Source organism: Sturnus vulgaris, chromosome 16, assembly GCF_052056855.1.
Source record: "Sturnus vulgaris isolate bStuVul1 chromosome 16, bStuVul1.hap1, whole genome shotgun sequence".
Classification (NCBI taxonomy): Eukaryota; Metazoa; Chordata; class Aves; order Passeriformes; family Sturnidae; genus Sturnus; species Sturnus vulgaris.
Genome location: NC_142258.1, coordinates 8,135,384 through 8,147,475, shown reverse-complemented (window position 1 = coordinate 8,147,475; position 12,092 = coordinate 8,135,384). Strand labels below are relative to the sequence as shown.

General features: G+C 46.9%; 2 protein-coding genes across 2 annotated transcripts; both read right to left on the bottom strand.

Moving 5' to 3' along the window:
* Positions 1-510: 510 nt before the first annotated feature.
* RPS15A (ribosomal protein S15a) lies at positions 511-4,952 on the bottom strand. The gene is made up of 5 exons (XM_014868821.2): positions 4,815-4,952; positions 3,587-3,724; positions 3,353-3,432; positions 1,827-1,912; positions 511-646 (listed from the first exon to the last, which is right to left on the bottom strand). Exons 2-5 carry the CDS (start codon positions 3,717-3,719, stop codon positions 553-555), a joined length of 393 nt encoding a protein of 130 aa, XP_014724307.1. The 5' UTR covers positions 3,720-3,724; positions 4,815-4,952; the 3' UTR covers positions 511-552.
* Positions 4,953-5,423: 471 nt separating this feature from the next.
* On the bottom strand, positions 5,424-11,872 carry ARL6IP1 (ARL6 interacting reticulophagy regulator 1). Its single transcript, XM_014868803.2, has 6 exons — positions 11,759-11,872; positions 10,102-10,235; positions 8,373-8,492; positions 7,401-7,518; positions 6,692-6,776; positions 5,424-6,481 (listed from the first exon to the last, which is right to left on the bottom strand). The coding sequence occupies exons 1-6, from the start codon at positions 11,792-11,794 to the stop codon at positions 6,363-6,365; spliced, it is 612 nt and encodes a 203-aa protein (XP_014724289.1). The 5' UTR covers positions 11,795-11,872; the 3' UTR covers positions 5,424-6,362.
* Between the last annotated feature and the right edge of the window lie 220 nt (positions 11,873-12,092).

Sequence of the window (12,092 nt, the reverse complement as noted above, 5' to 3'; positions counted from 1 at the left end):
AATTTGAAGAATAATTCACCTCCTAACCTCAGTTACTCCATTCACTGTATGATGTGGCACAAGCTTGTGATCTGAAACCAAAACTTCATTTTAATTATTCCAGAATCCCACAACTTTTTAAACCTTAAACAGGAAATACCTTCTGGCAAGGCATCTTCTATTATTGAGCAAAAAGGTGAAACTCCAGAATCGCACACAGGTTACAGTGGAGACACATGTACTGAACACCTGTGAGGTGAGCCCATGCAGGACAGCTGGGATTAGCATTAGTTTAGCATTAGAGCTCCCCTGCTGAGGCTCCCTGGCACAGTGACCTCAAACTGCCACTCCAGTGGTAACTTTTAGAAGCACATTGTACCACTAACAGAAATAGGACTGTCACCAGGGATGGTGTGGAACCCGAGTATCATTTGAAGTGAAGCTGGAACTCGAGCACTTTTCAAAAGCTGTTACAAGCGCTATTATAGGCAGTGTTTGAAGTCATTAAAATACCGACTGGAAACACCAGAGTCCATTTGAACAATTTATTAGTATCCTCTTTTTTTACAAGTTTTAGAAAAAGAATCCCAGGATTTTGCCTCCTGTGTGTTTTCGTCTCGCCTCTTCATGGTCCATGATGCCAGCTGAGGTTGTCAGTACAATATACCTGCCAAGAGAGAGCAAATGTTCAGTTTATCTCCCTGTTCCAGGCTGCTGCAGAGCTGACAGCCCCACCTTCATCTGTGTTACAACATCAAGGCCTGTTCCTCTAAGGACAGGCCCAATGCAGTGAGATCTGATTATCAACAGTGCAAAAGCAGCTCCTCTCATGAGCACAGCTCTGCAGCACACACAGGACAGTAACAGACTCCTGTTCTCCAACTATTTGCCTCTTTCCTTGCATATTCCCACTGGGCAGTCCCTGCCCAGCTGCTGCAGCAGCAGGAACTCCCAAGATTTCTAGACCAAGTCCACTTCTATCCTCCACAGATGCTGCTCCCCAGCGCAGGCAGAGGTGCCACAGTGGCAGACATCTCCTCAGCTGGGATCTCTGCCTCAGTGCTGAACACTGCCCGGGGCAGGGCAGGGTCTGCATCTGCAGCAGCTGTCACTGTTAATGCCAGCATCTGCATTACCAACACACCTCACACACACAGCTCCATGTCTGAGAACCTCCAGTCCCACCACTCTTAAAACTCCCAACGACAACACAGAGTAGAGCTACACTGGGCCAGCTGAAGCAGGAGTTACTGCTGGAGTTTTAAGAACAGAAACAGCACAGAATTGCTAATCCTTCCTTTGATAGGACACACTGACCGAGGCCCTGGAGACTCTTCCAGCTCTGCCATCCTGGTGCACTGAGATTTACAGCTCTCAATTCCATACTTTGTGAAGAAAAGATAAATTGCATGTGCAAGATTTCCTGTGTTGTGGAGGTTCATTCAACAGAGGCTCTGAGTCCCTCATCACTTCATATCTGATTAATTTACACACAATCAGGACACGTGAATTCAAGTAGTACACTGACCTGGTAACTTATATAACTCCTTCCCCATTTAAAAATGGCCATTCATAAAACCAAAACAAGTATGAGAAAAGTCCTATTTTCTATTAAACTGTGAAACGGCAAAACAAGGATTTTACCAAAGCCAAACAGAAACAGATCGTTGCTTACCAGTGCCCCTGTAAAACTGGTTTAAAAGGGCATTTATATGGAGGATGGATTTTTAGACTGGAATTTAACTCCAGGCTGATCAGAGGAAAGGTGGCAGGTGAGTCTAACTCAGGCAGTTTGTGAGTGTAACATTTGTACACATAACACACACCTGACCCTTCCTCATACTCACCCAAACTGACGGGAAGGCAGCAGGTTGTTCTGCCACTTTTCCAAATCCTTCAGCTGCACATCAAATCTGGGACTGATTACACCACACTGCAAAAGAAGATTCCATTACAAACTGAAGAACTTCATGGATTTGCACACCTGTGATCCCAGCTCCCTGCCTGAAGGACTTTACCAAGTGCTGTCACACACACTCCGTTGCCTGTGGCCCCCAGCCAGGACCCTCGCACCCAGCACTCCACACCCCTGACTTCCTCAGCCTCACTCCCTCCTCCACACCTCAACAGCCCGAAACTGCTGCTGAAGCTACACCACCCAAGTAATGCCCACACCTGGGGAAGCAAAAAAGCACGCTGTAACATCAGCAAAATTCCTGGGATTGGTCAGGGATATTCTACCTCCAACCATCATACACAGCAAAATGTGGTGGATTTTAACCAGGAAGAAACTAACATGCAGAGAAGTTACTGGATTTTTCAAGGTAATCATATTACTGACTGTGACCACCAGCTCCACCACCAGTCACCTCACTGGCTCCAATTATCTTAACAACTATCCAACACCAAACCAGAGGCACACCTTCCTGCACTAGGCACATTTTTCTGAACTAAACAACTGTTCTCGTATTTCAACGATTGAGAGAAACATTATATCCATTAGTCTGGAAGTTCCATTACAAAATAATCCTGGAAAACTTCAAGGAACACTACCCTCAAACCTGGCCTGCATCATTTTTATTAGACACATAACACTGCAATTACCACAGTAATTTGGGGGTGTCAGGATTATGTGCCTTTTATACTCACATAATTTTCAGGAGGCGTATTTATTCATCATGAGAACAGCCCCCAACATATTCTGACCAAGTAAGTTTTTTGTTTCTTTACTGAAGAGCCAACCCTCACTTGAAGAGCTTCACTGTAAGCAGTGATGCACAGCAAGTCACCACTGAACTACACAGCTCAGTAGTTTGAGACATAATCATTTAAAAATTTCCACAACACACACGAATGCCTCATATGCCCCAGGAACTTCACGAGCACCAATTAATGTAACATTCAACCTTCCCTCACTGCAAGCAAAGCCCACCTGGCAGCAGGAGAAAGGTTTGTCTTCTCCACATCTGCAGGTATCAAACATCAACTGGAAACCAACTCAGCTCCTATCTCTTAAGACAAGTCTTCCAGATAGTTTAAATATCAAAGAAACTGAGAAAGCACTAGGTAGCCAGAAAGCCTTTGAAGAGAGAGAAATACACAGCACTTGCAAGCAGACTTCTCTGAAACCGTATCTTATATATTCAGAGTTTAAAAGAAATGTAATTAGTGACCCATATCACTTTGAATCCAGGCAAATTAACCACCCTTTTAACTGATAACATCCATGCTCCTCTTATTTACATGGATTCAACAAACACCTCCTTCTTTACAAGCAGTTCTTTTAAAAAGGGAGCAGACAAACATAAAATTTTTTTAAAAGTCTTATTTAAACACTTCTTTAGAGAACTGAATTCAGGAAGACAAATCCTACCTTGTTGAGTCTGCCTGTGAGGTTGACAACAATCTTCCCAGCTCTGTGATCATCGATTATCTCGAATTCACCAATGTAACCTGCAGGAGACCAGCAGAGACACAGATAACACTTAGCTACAATAACACAACTAATTAACTCTGTTGCACCAAACTACTTCAAGCACCTCGATTTTACTTCTTTTACCACAGCAGCACCCCCCAGACACCCCGGAGGAGCAGGGTCGGGACTCACCGTGCTTCATCATCACGGTCAGGAAGCGCACGATCACTTTGGAGCACGGCCGGATGAGCACCTGGCGTTTCCCACGCTTCTCGGCATTGTTGATGCTTTTGAGAGCATCGGCCAGAACGTTCATCCGCACCATGGTGCCTGCGGGAGGGCAGCAGTTATTGCACCGGCTCCTCAGCACAGAAATACTGAGCAGCGCTTCTGTCAATGCTAGTTTTAGATCTAAAAGATCCAACACTGACAGAACGTTGCATGAAAGCTTAAAAATCATTCTCAAGGTAAATAAGCAAACCAAGGCTCAGCTGTGATCAAGAAGAGTCACCACTATCAAAACACGTCAAGAAATCTGACACAGTTAAACTTGGCTTTATCAAAGCACACACACGATTTCAAAACCACCATCCAGACACCATGTCAGCAGTGTGACATCTCCCCAGGTACATCAGCTTGGCCTTAAAACCCAATTAAAACCCAACTGCACAGTACCGATCCTGTGCAATAACTAGATCCTACGGGATATCATATCAACAGATGCTGCTCGGCTCACTGATCTACAAAAAACCTGCAAGATGCACAAACACAACACTTCGGAAGTAAACCCGGCAGCAGCTCTCAGATGCTCGCGAAAAGGAGCCTCGGAGCACCCCCAGCACGGAAGCGATGACTTGGCACTGCCACCCCTGTGACAGAGCCCGGGCGCTGCCAGCACAGTCCGCAGAGGTGTCCCTGCCCGGGCACGGGGGCAGATCCTGTGGCACACGAGGACTTTCACCACTGAGACACCAACACCGCGCGAGCCAACTCCCGCCCCTGGGCGAGAGCCGCCAGCCCCCTCGCCGGGGCCGCCTCCCCTCCGGGCCCCGACCGCGCCCGCTCTCCCGCGCTCTGCTACCTCCTCCCCGGCCTCGCCGCACGATCCGCACGCCCTACAGTGCGCCAGCTCCGCGGCTGCCCCGCGCCCGGCCCGGCCCAGCCCAGCTCCAGCCCAGGCCCGGCCGCCGCCCCGGTTTCCCGCCGCACATCGCTGCGGGGAACCGGGCGGGAGGTGTCGCCCCCACCCCGCATTCCGGGGGCTCCGGGCGGCGCCAGGGCCCGTTTCCGCGGCTCAAACCGGGCCAGGCGGGTGAGGCGGTGCCCGCTGCTCCCGGTGGAGCAGGCGGAGCGGGCACGGGGCACGGATGGCGCCGGGACGGGGCGGATACGGCGCGACCGCAGCTCCGGCCCCACTCACCGCGAGCGTGATGGCGGAAAAGGAAGAGCCCGGGCCGCGCGGGGTGATGGGAGGGCCATCGGCGGGAGCAGATATCGCGAGACTTCGCGCCTCAGTCCTGGGCCTCGCCATTGGCCGAGGCCGCGTGCCGTACTTCCGGAGCGACGCCGCCGCCCGGCTTCCATGGGAACGGGAACGCTTCGCCCGCGTACGGCGGCGCGCGAGGGACAAAGAGCTGCGCTCCGCCGGGCAGAGCGCGCGGCCAGGCAGCTGTGCCCCGGACACGGGGACGGGGGGACACCCGGACACGGGGCCGCGGTGAGCAAAGCCCCGGCTGATGGATGTGCTGTGTCTGTACTGAGATCGAACTCCAGAGGGGCGCACGGCACTCATGCTGTGACACCAGATGTGCAGCACCTAACCCGGTGTCAGTGAATTCTCCAACTCTCGGAACACAGCTCTGGAACGCTGTGCCCTGTCACCGCCTGGCTTCACACATCCAGGATCTCTCCCACCGACAGGCTGTGCCGCTTCAGCACGGCACTTCCTCAACCCTTCCCAGATCTCCTGCTTAACTGAAAAATGCATTGACGCCCTTTTCTGTACATTGACAAGGAGCAAGTCTTCAAGTAGTTTCTCTTTAGTCTGTATTTACCTATTCAACAATTACAACAGACACTGAAGAGAGATCATTTTAAAACAGTAAACTTTTAAAACATAACACAGGTTTTAGCTTTGTAAAGAAAAAAGTTCAGTTTTAAAAAAGGAGGGAGAGATCATAGAAAAGCACAAACAATTCAGGCTTATTTACAGAGTCAAACTCGGCATATTCAGAGTGATTTTGTATACAGACAAACATTCATAAAACCAAACGTGCTACAAGGCTCCATGACAACAGCAGTTTCCAGGACAATCAGCTGTTAAGGTTACACACACTTTCATTCATTTTCTACAGTCTCAGTGCAATGAGTTTACACTACAGCTAAATAACTGAACTACAAATTTATCTATTCCACACCCCTACTCAACACATTCTCAGGTACATGAAGCCAAAAGAAGAAAACAGATTCAGTGGAACGACCTTGTGCCTCCATTCTGGATGTGCACCCTCAGCCATGGCCATTCTCACTCAGCTAATTGTCCTCCTAACACAAGGATCAGTAGTAACAAGCCTCCAAGAAGCACCTGCCTTCAGAACTGCCTCTCACACTTGCTGTAGCCACAATTAATGATCAGCAAAACTAACACAGTTACAGAAATACTATCAGGCATTACAGCTCTGCTGTTGGGGTAGTTATGCACAGGGTCTCTTAGTTTGATGAAGACACTTAAGCTCCATTCATCAAAGTAGAGGATCAAAGACAGGATCAGCTCCAGGCTGCAGAACTCTACCCAGCACAGCAAGACACAAACCCACAGCAGTTGCTGGAGTGACTTTTTCACTTCATCAGGGAGCCAATTAAAAAAAAAAGTCAGTGAGCAATACAACTTCTATTGTCTTAATTATACATTAATTCTCAAAACTGTTCCCAAGAAAACCTTTAACTAAAATTAACAGCAGTTAAGTCTTCATTCATTTTTCTTTTCCTTGTGCTTGAGAAGTTTGTTGATCTCTCTTTTTGCCATTCCAATGTACTTTGTGATGATCCCATGTTGGTTTAGTCCAGGGAACAGTAACAAGAAGCTTACTAGAGAGAAGGAGAAAAAAAAGAGTTAATACTCCCTTAACAAGCTTCTGTCACTGCAATTCTTTGCTTCCGGCAAGCCCCATTAATTGCTTGAAAAGAGAAAAACAACCCCGCAACAAACACACCCCACACTTACTCAAAAATTACTTCTACTAGTCTCAACCCATTTCAGGCAGCTAACAAGAGTCCCTTGTGCATGCCCACACTCACCAATAAGGTAGGTCAGAAAGAGATTGTGAACTTGCTGTCCAATCCAGGCAACCACAGCAAGAGTAAAGACCATGGTCATGAAGTACTAAAAGTGAAAAGGGAAGAGTTAGCACAGACCTGTTGAGGATTCTCCCTTCCCTTCAGTATTTGGCAATACTTCCAACATTCAAAACTAACGTGAAGCATCCTGGCTTTTCCACATGTGATACCTCTGCACAAGCATGTTAAAATTGAGATTACAAGATCTGTAATTGTATATTCTCACTTATTTTCAGACCATCAGCTGGACAGTGAAGCAGTTCTCTTTTGCCCAGATATCCCTTAGTGCCAGACCGTGCCATCCCCAAAGCTGCTTTTGGGACAGTGGCTCAGTAGCTCACATACCAGATGACACACTGCTAAGGATCTAGCTCTTTGGACAGTTTCTGCACACTGGAAACAGCTTGCTTCCAAAAACTGACCCATCCAGAGAAATCCAGTCTTTCTTTATTATCAAGGGTATGCACCTAAACTACACAGAACTGCAAGTTTTTAAGTCTTGTATCTTACCACTCCAGGTGTGAATAAATGTGTGACCAGTATCAAGTCACACCCAGAGCTGCCAGCTGTTAGTTTGGAATATCAGTTCATTTCATGCCGAAATACTTCAGACAAAACTGAATCAGACGAAATCTTAAGACAATAGAGATCAATTCCTAGAACTCAATACCATTTTAGGCTTTTCCTCCTTCAGAGTGAAGAGGCGTTTCCACCAGCCAACAATCCGGCGACGAGATTTCACCAAATTGCTGCAAATCTCATGAAATCTTTGCTGCTGTTCCGTGGTCCTTTTATAAAGGGAGGGGGGAAAAGCCAGAAGGAAGAATTCAAGATGTGATTTAATTTTTTTTAATCTCCTATGGCATTTTTCCAGCAGTAAAAGTGTATGAAGCGCTTATCCTGGCATTTGCTTTGCTTATCTTGATACCTTATTGAGCACTGCAATGGAAGTGCCCATGTAATTTTCCTGTATGCTGACTCTGCTAAATTGACTCCCAAAAAGCAACCACATTCAAACCAAGGCCTACTGACCTTCATCTGATACGTGTGTGATACACACAAATAATGCTTATCTACATAAGAACATTTATCCATTAGTCATCCTAAAGTAGATATATTAAAATTCACCTCTAACTCAAAATTTTGGTCAAATTCGGCTCTTTTTGAAGTTGCTGCTTTTATACAAGCCTTGCCTTTTTTCAAATCTGTTTCAAACACAATCATATTCATACTCTCTTAATTACTCTCTTTTTTGTCACATTTACTACTGCCTTTTTCCAAACATATAATCAGTACTCTTCCACATAATTTTACTTCTTACTGTCTATTATCCATTAATTACTAAAAATTAGTTCTAGCAGAACTAATTAGCTTAATGGAGAGTAAAGAATGCGCCTACTTCTTAAAAAAAATCTGATTTTTCAGAAGAAAAGGAACAATAAAGGTATGTTGTAGTAGTCATCTTCCAGAAAAAGAATTAAGAACATGTTGCTACTGTCCTCACTTCATGTATTATAGATTGCTGATTTCTCACTACAATGATTCTACAAAGTAACCATTTGATATCTGCAAATCAGATATCCATTTTGATAAAAGATCGTAACTACACTCAAGAAACTATTTCAATTGAAGCTTTCCTCACCACTTATTAGAGCCAAAGATTCGAGGAGCAAGAGCAGGAACCAGGTAATCAGCCAAACACAGGAACATAACGAAACAGGAGACACCTGAGAGAACTGATGGGTCCAAATAGTAGATCGTCCTGCAGAAAGAAGAGAAATTATCAAACTGCTAAATACTAGACATGCTTGGTCACTTCTTCACACTGGTTCAGAGCTTCTAACAGTAGACCTACTCTCTTGCCTAACCTCAAACAAAATTACAAAACATGCCTTTTTCTCTTAATATACCAGGTAAGAATATGCTACAAGCAAATAAGGTACAAAGATCAGTAGAAGTAAAAATTCATCATTATTATTCTCTCAGAAACTAAAACACAGTGAACTTAACACTGATTGAGGGATGAGAATGAGTGAGGGAACATATGAAATAACCAGGTAGAGTAAAAGCTCTAATTTTGTTGCTCAAGTCACAGAACTCAGATCCACTAGAGGCTGTCATTTGCTCTGTGTCTCCTGGGAGAGCCAGCCAAACCTGTTCTGAACAAGAGGCCATCAACTTCCACTAAAAGCAGTGCTGCATTTTTCATATTCAGTGTGCCATCACTCAAACACAGCAGAAGGGCAGCTGGGTAAGAACCAGCTGATTTCCTAAGTGCCTGATAATACCCCGCTGGGCCCTCTGCTATTCAACTATCTTTCACAGAACTTCCTGAAAACTAAAACAGTAAAAGCAAAGAAATGACCCAGACCACAGCAGGGCTGTTCTGTACATCTGCACAGTGCTACTGTGCTGGATGTTCGAGGTCATTTTGATGTGTTCAGAACCTGAAGTAGTTCTGCATTTCCACAAAGTATTATTTAGCACAAGATCTTTCCTGCTATGATCACAGAATTTGTAACAGAATATCCTCAACTTCACACAATCGCTTCTTTTAAGTTACTTTTCAGTTTCCATTTTATTTTCCTCATCTCTGAAAACAAAAATATTTGCATTAGCCAAAAGAACAATTATCTCTGCCTCACCTCGTTCAACATTTATTTTTGTAATTTCTCTCCTTATTGCAGGAACAGATACAACTGGCAAACTGCACAGCTGGCACAAACAGCTGTCCGTGCAAGGCAGTCAGGTCATCTTTACTACCATGTTACATAAAGGCACGCCCAAGTGCCTCCAGCACCTCCAATCAGACAGGCAATATCCTCCCACCCTACTGAGTGGAAGTTACCTGCAGTCTTCTTTTTTCCCCTTCTCAAAAGACATGGCAAAGAATATAAAAAAACCCTAGCTGTGCAAAAACCCCTGAACTTATCCTAAACACCACAGCAAAGAGGCAGAATAGGATATTTTGCCCTATGGAAACAAGCTTTCCTTAAGAATCCTGATGTTGGTGTGGGGCAGGGGAAAAGCCAAGGGAGATCATGAGATCTGACTAAGAAGCAGGGTACAAAGAATGAGGGCAGAACATGAATGCACCACTGAAGAACATTCAGCTGAGCACAGTAAAAACCCCAGCAGCTACTGCTAGCAAACAGCTTTTGCAGAAACCCTTCTGAGCAGGATGTGATATGCGTTGTTTCCTGTTTTCACTACTTCTGTTTTTAATTTCCAACAAAATTCACATGTTTTAAGAAACAGAGTAAAAGCCTTTCTATTAGACTTCTCCAGATATCCTACTAATTTTCTTAATACGTTGGATCCCAGCCATGAAGATGCAATGATGTTGCAGGCTCTGTCCAGAAGGTACTTACAGGAAAGAAAAGGAAACCACACTCATCAGTGCCAGAGGAAACCAGGCTCGCTCCCAGCGAAGAACTTTATCGGTCATCAAAATCACTTCTCCCCATCCTTGCAACTGCTCTTCCAAGCTTGCAGTTTCAGAAGCCTACATAAGAAGAGAAGAAAACTCCTTTAACTAACCAGAGTTTCAAATTAATTCCCACACTAAAGTAGCTAAAAAACACCCCGGTGCAATAATTAAAGATCACAGCTACAAATCTTTCTGAGTAATTAAATTAGTAATAATAAGTGAGTTTTGTACTAAGTATGACATTGTAGCAATAGTCAAGATCCTAGCGGCATGTATAGGCCAATCAATACCTCCTCCCAGATTTTGCCAAGGTGTTTCCCCTGAATCTCCCATTTACCATATCCCATCTCCAGAGATTAGTAGAAAGTCAGGTTTTAAAGCCTAGCTAAAGCCTCTCAAGTTTTCAGTGTCAATGCCCGGAAAACTGTAATATGAGAACTGTTTAAAAATAAATGTATTTTCCAACACAACTCTAGCACATTAAACTGAAGCTTTCTAGCTGCTGTCCAACACCAGTTAATTATAAGGAACCTGGATAAAGACTCAGAATCCACAGTAAAGTTATCCAACTGATAACATTTGGACAGCAAGTTTTCTCACAAGCTGTCCAACACAGCCTTTAAACTCCACTTCCTATGTGACTCCTACATTCCTCCCTACACCTCTCCTGCAAGGAGGGCCCACCTACACTGCCCTCCGCTTGTTAAGCAGTTCACCTGAGGTGTTCCACATTTAACAGAGCTTAACAGTCTCCCCTGAGTGGGAGATGGTATCTCAGAGATTGCAAAATTCAGGTAAACCGTGAACAGAACCGACTGCTGCCCGACCAGTAAGAGCTGAAAAGTCATGAAGACATACACGTCTGCGGTGCAGAGGTAACAGAACAGGTTTCCTTCTCAGCTATGTGCTACACTTAATTCCAATGAGAACTTGACGCTACTAGAATAACAAGGACAATACTTTCTACAAACTCTGGAGCCTCCCTCCAAGCTCTGAGCTCTTGCAGCTGTTCCCTGTGCCCAGCCCGCAGCACTGCAGCGCTCAGCCTCTGTCCCTTCACAGGCTTTTACAGCGATTTTCCCATTTCCCACGGCAGCGGCTTACCAATTGGGGCATAGCTACATATGTGTATCCGTGTGCTTATTTAACTATTCAAGCCTATCCTGGCACATTTAGTTAAGCTGATGACCCAACGCCTGCCACTTTCCCGTATCGCTGCGGCGTTCGGTCCCGCAGAGGGAGGCTGCACACACACACGGACACAGACTGACAGACTGCCACAGACAGACACAGCCAGGGCAAGCCCCGCAGATCAGCTAACGCCAGGGGCTGGCGGGGGCTCCGGCCCGCGAGCAGTAGCGCAGCCGCCGATCCCGCGCCCCGGGCCTGAGCCCGCAGCAGCCGCCCCACGCGCGGCCCCGGGCCGAGCCCACAGCAACCCCCGGCACCAAACCGCGTCACACAGCGCGGGGCCGAGCGGCCCTCGCCAGACACCGCTGCGGATAGGGTAGGATAGGGCAGGGCAGGGCAGGGCAGAGGCAGGGCGGACCCGGCTCCGCCGCCGCCCCCAGCAGGCCCAAGCGGCCGCCAGCCCTCACCAGCTGGTAGACGCTGTTGTTGTCCCCCTCCGCCATCTTGCGCCGCTCCCACACCGCCGGCCACGCCCTCCTCACCACGCTGCGCCGCAGCCTTTTATAGCCTCCGCGGGCCGCCTGAGCGCTGTGATTGGCCAGCCCCGGCGCCCCGCCGGCCGCCGGTTGGCTGCTGGGATTCGAACAGCGCGGGGCGTGCGCGCGCCCCCCACCCAGCGCCGCAGTGCGGCTGAGGCGGCGTCGGGCCCGCGCGGGGAGCGGTGCCCGGCTCTGGGAAGGGGCGGTAACCCCATAAAAATGTCACAGCAGGAGCTGGAAAACACCTGAGTCCAGCCTATGA

What these genes read in the sequence shown, in the direction of transcription:
- ARL6IP1 (XM_014868803.2), bottom strand. Translation starts at nt 11,794, where the DNA reads ATGGCGGAGGGGGACAACAACAGCGTCTACCAGCTG. An exon ending in GTGGTTTCCTTTTCTTTCCT is followed by an intron (nt 8,493 to 10,101) that starts GTAAGTACCTTC and finishes TTCTTTCTGCAG; the next exon opens with GACGATCTACTATTTGGACC. An exon ending in CTTTCTGACCTACCTTATTG is followed by an intron (nt 6,482 to 6,691) that starts GTGAGTGTGGGC and finishes CCTTCTCTCTAG; the next exon opens with TAAGCTTCTTGTTACTGTTC.
- RPS15A (XM_014868821.2), bottom strand. Translation starts at nt 3,719, where the DNA reads ATGGTGCGGATGAACGTTCTGGCCGATGCTCTCAAAAGCATCAACAAT. An exon ending in TCACAGGCAGACTCAACAAG is followed by an intron (nt 1,913 to 3,352) that starts GTAGGATTTGTC and finishes CTTCTTTTGCAG; the next exon opens with TGTGGTGTAATCAGTCCCAG. An exon ending in CTGCCTTCCCGTCAGTTTGG is followed by an intron (nt 647 to 1,826) that starts GTGAGTATGAGG and finishes CTCTCTTGGCAG; the next exon opens with GTATATTGTACTGACAACCT.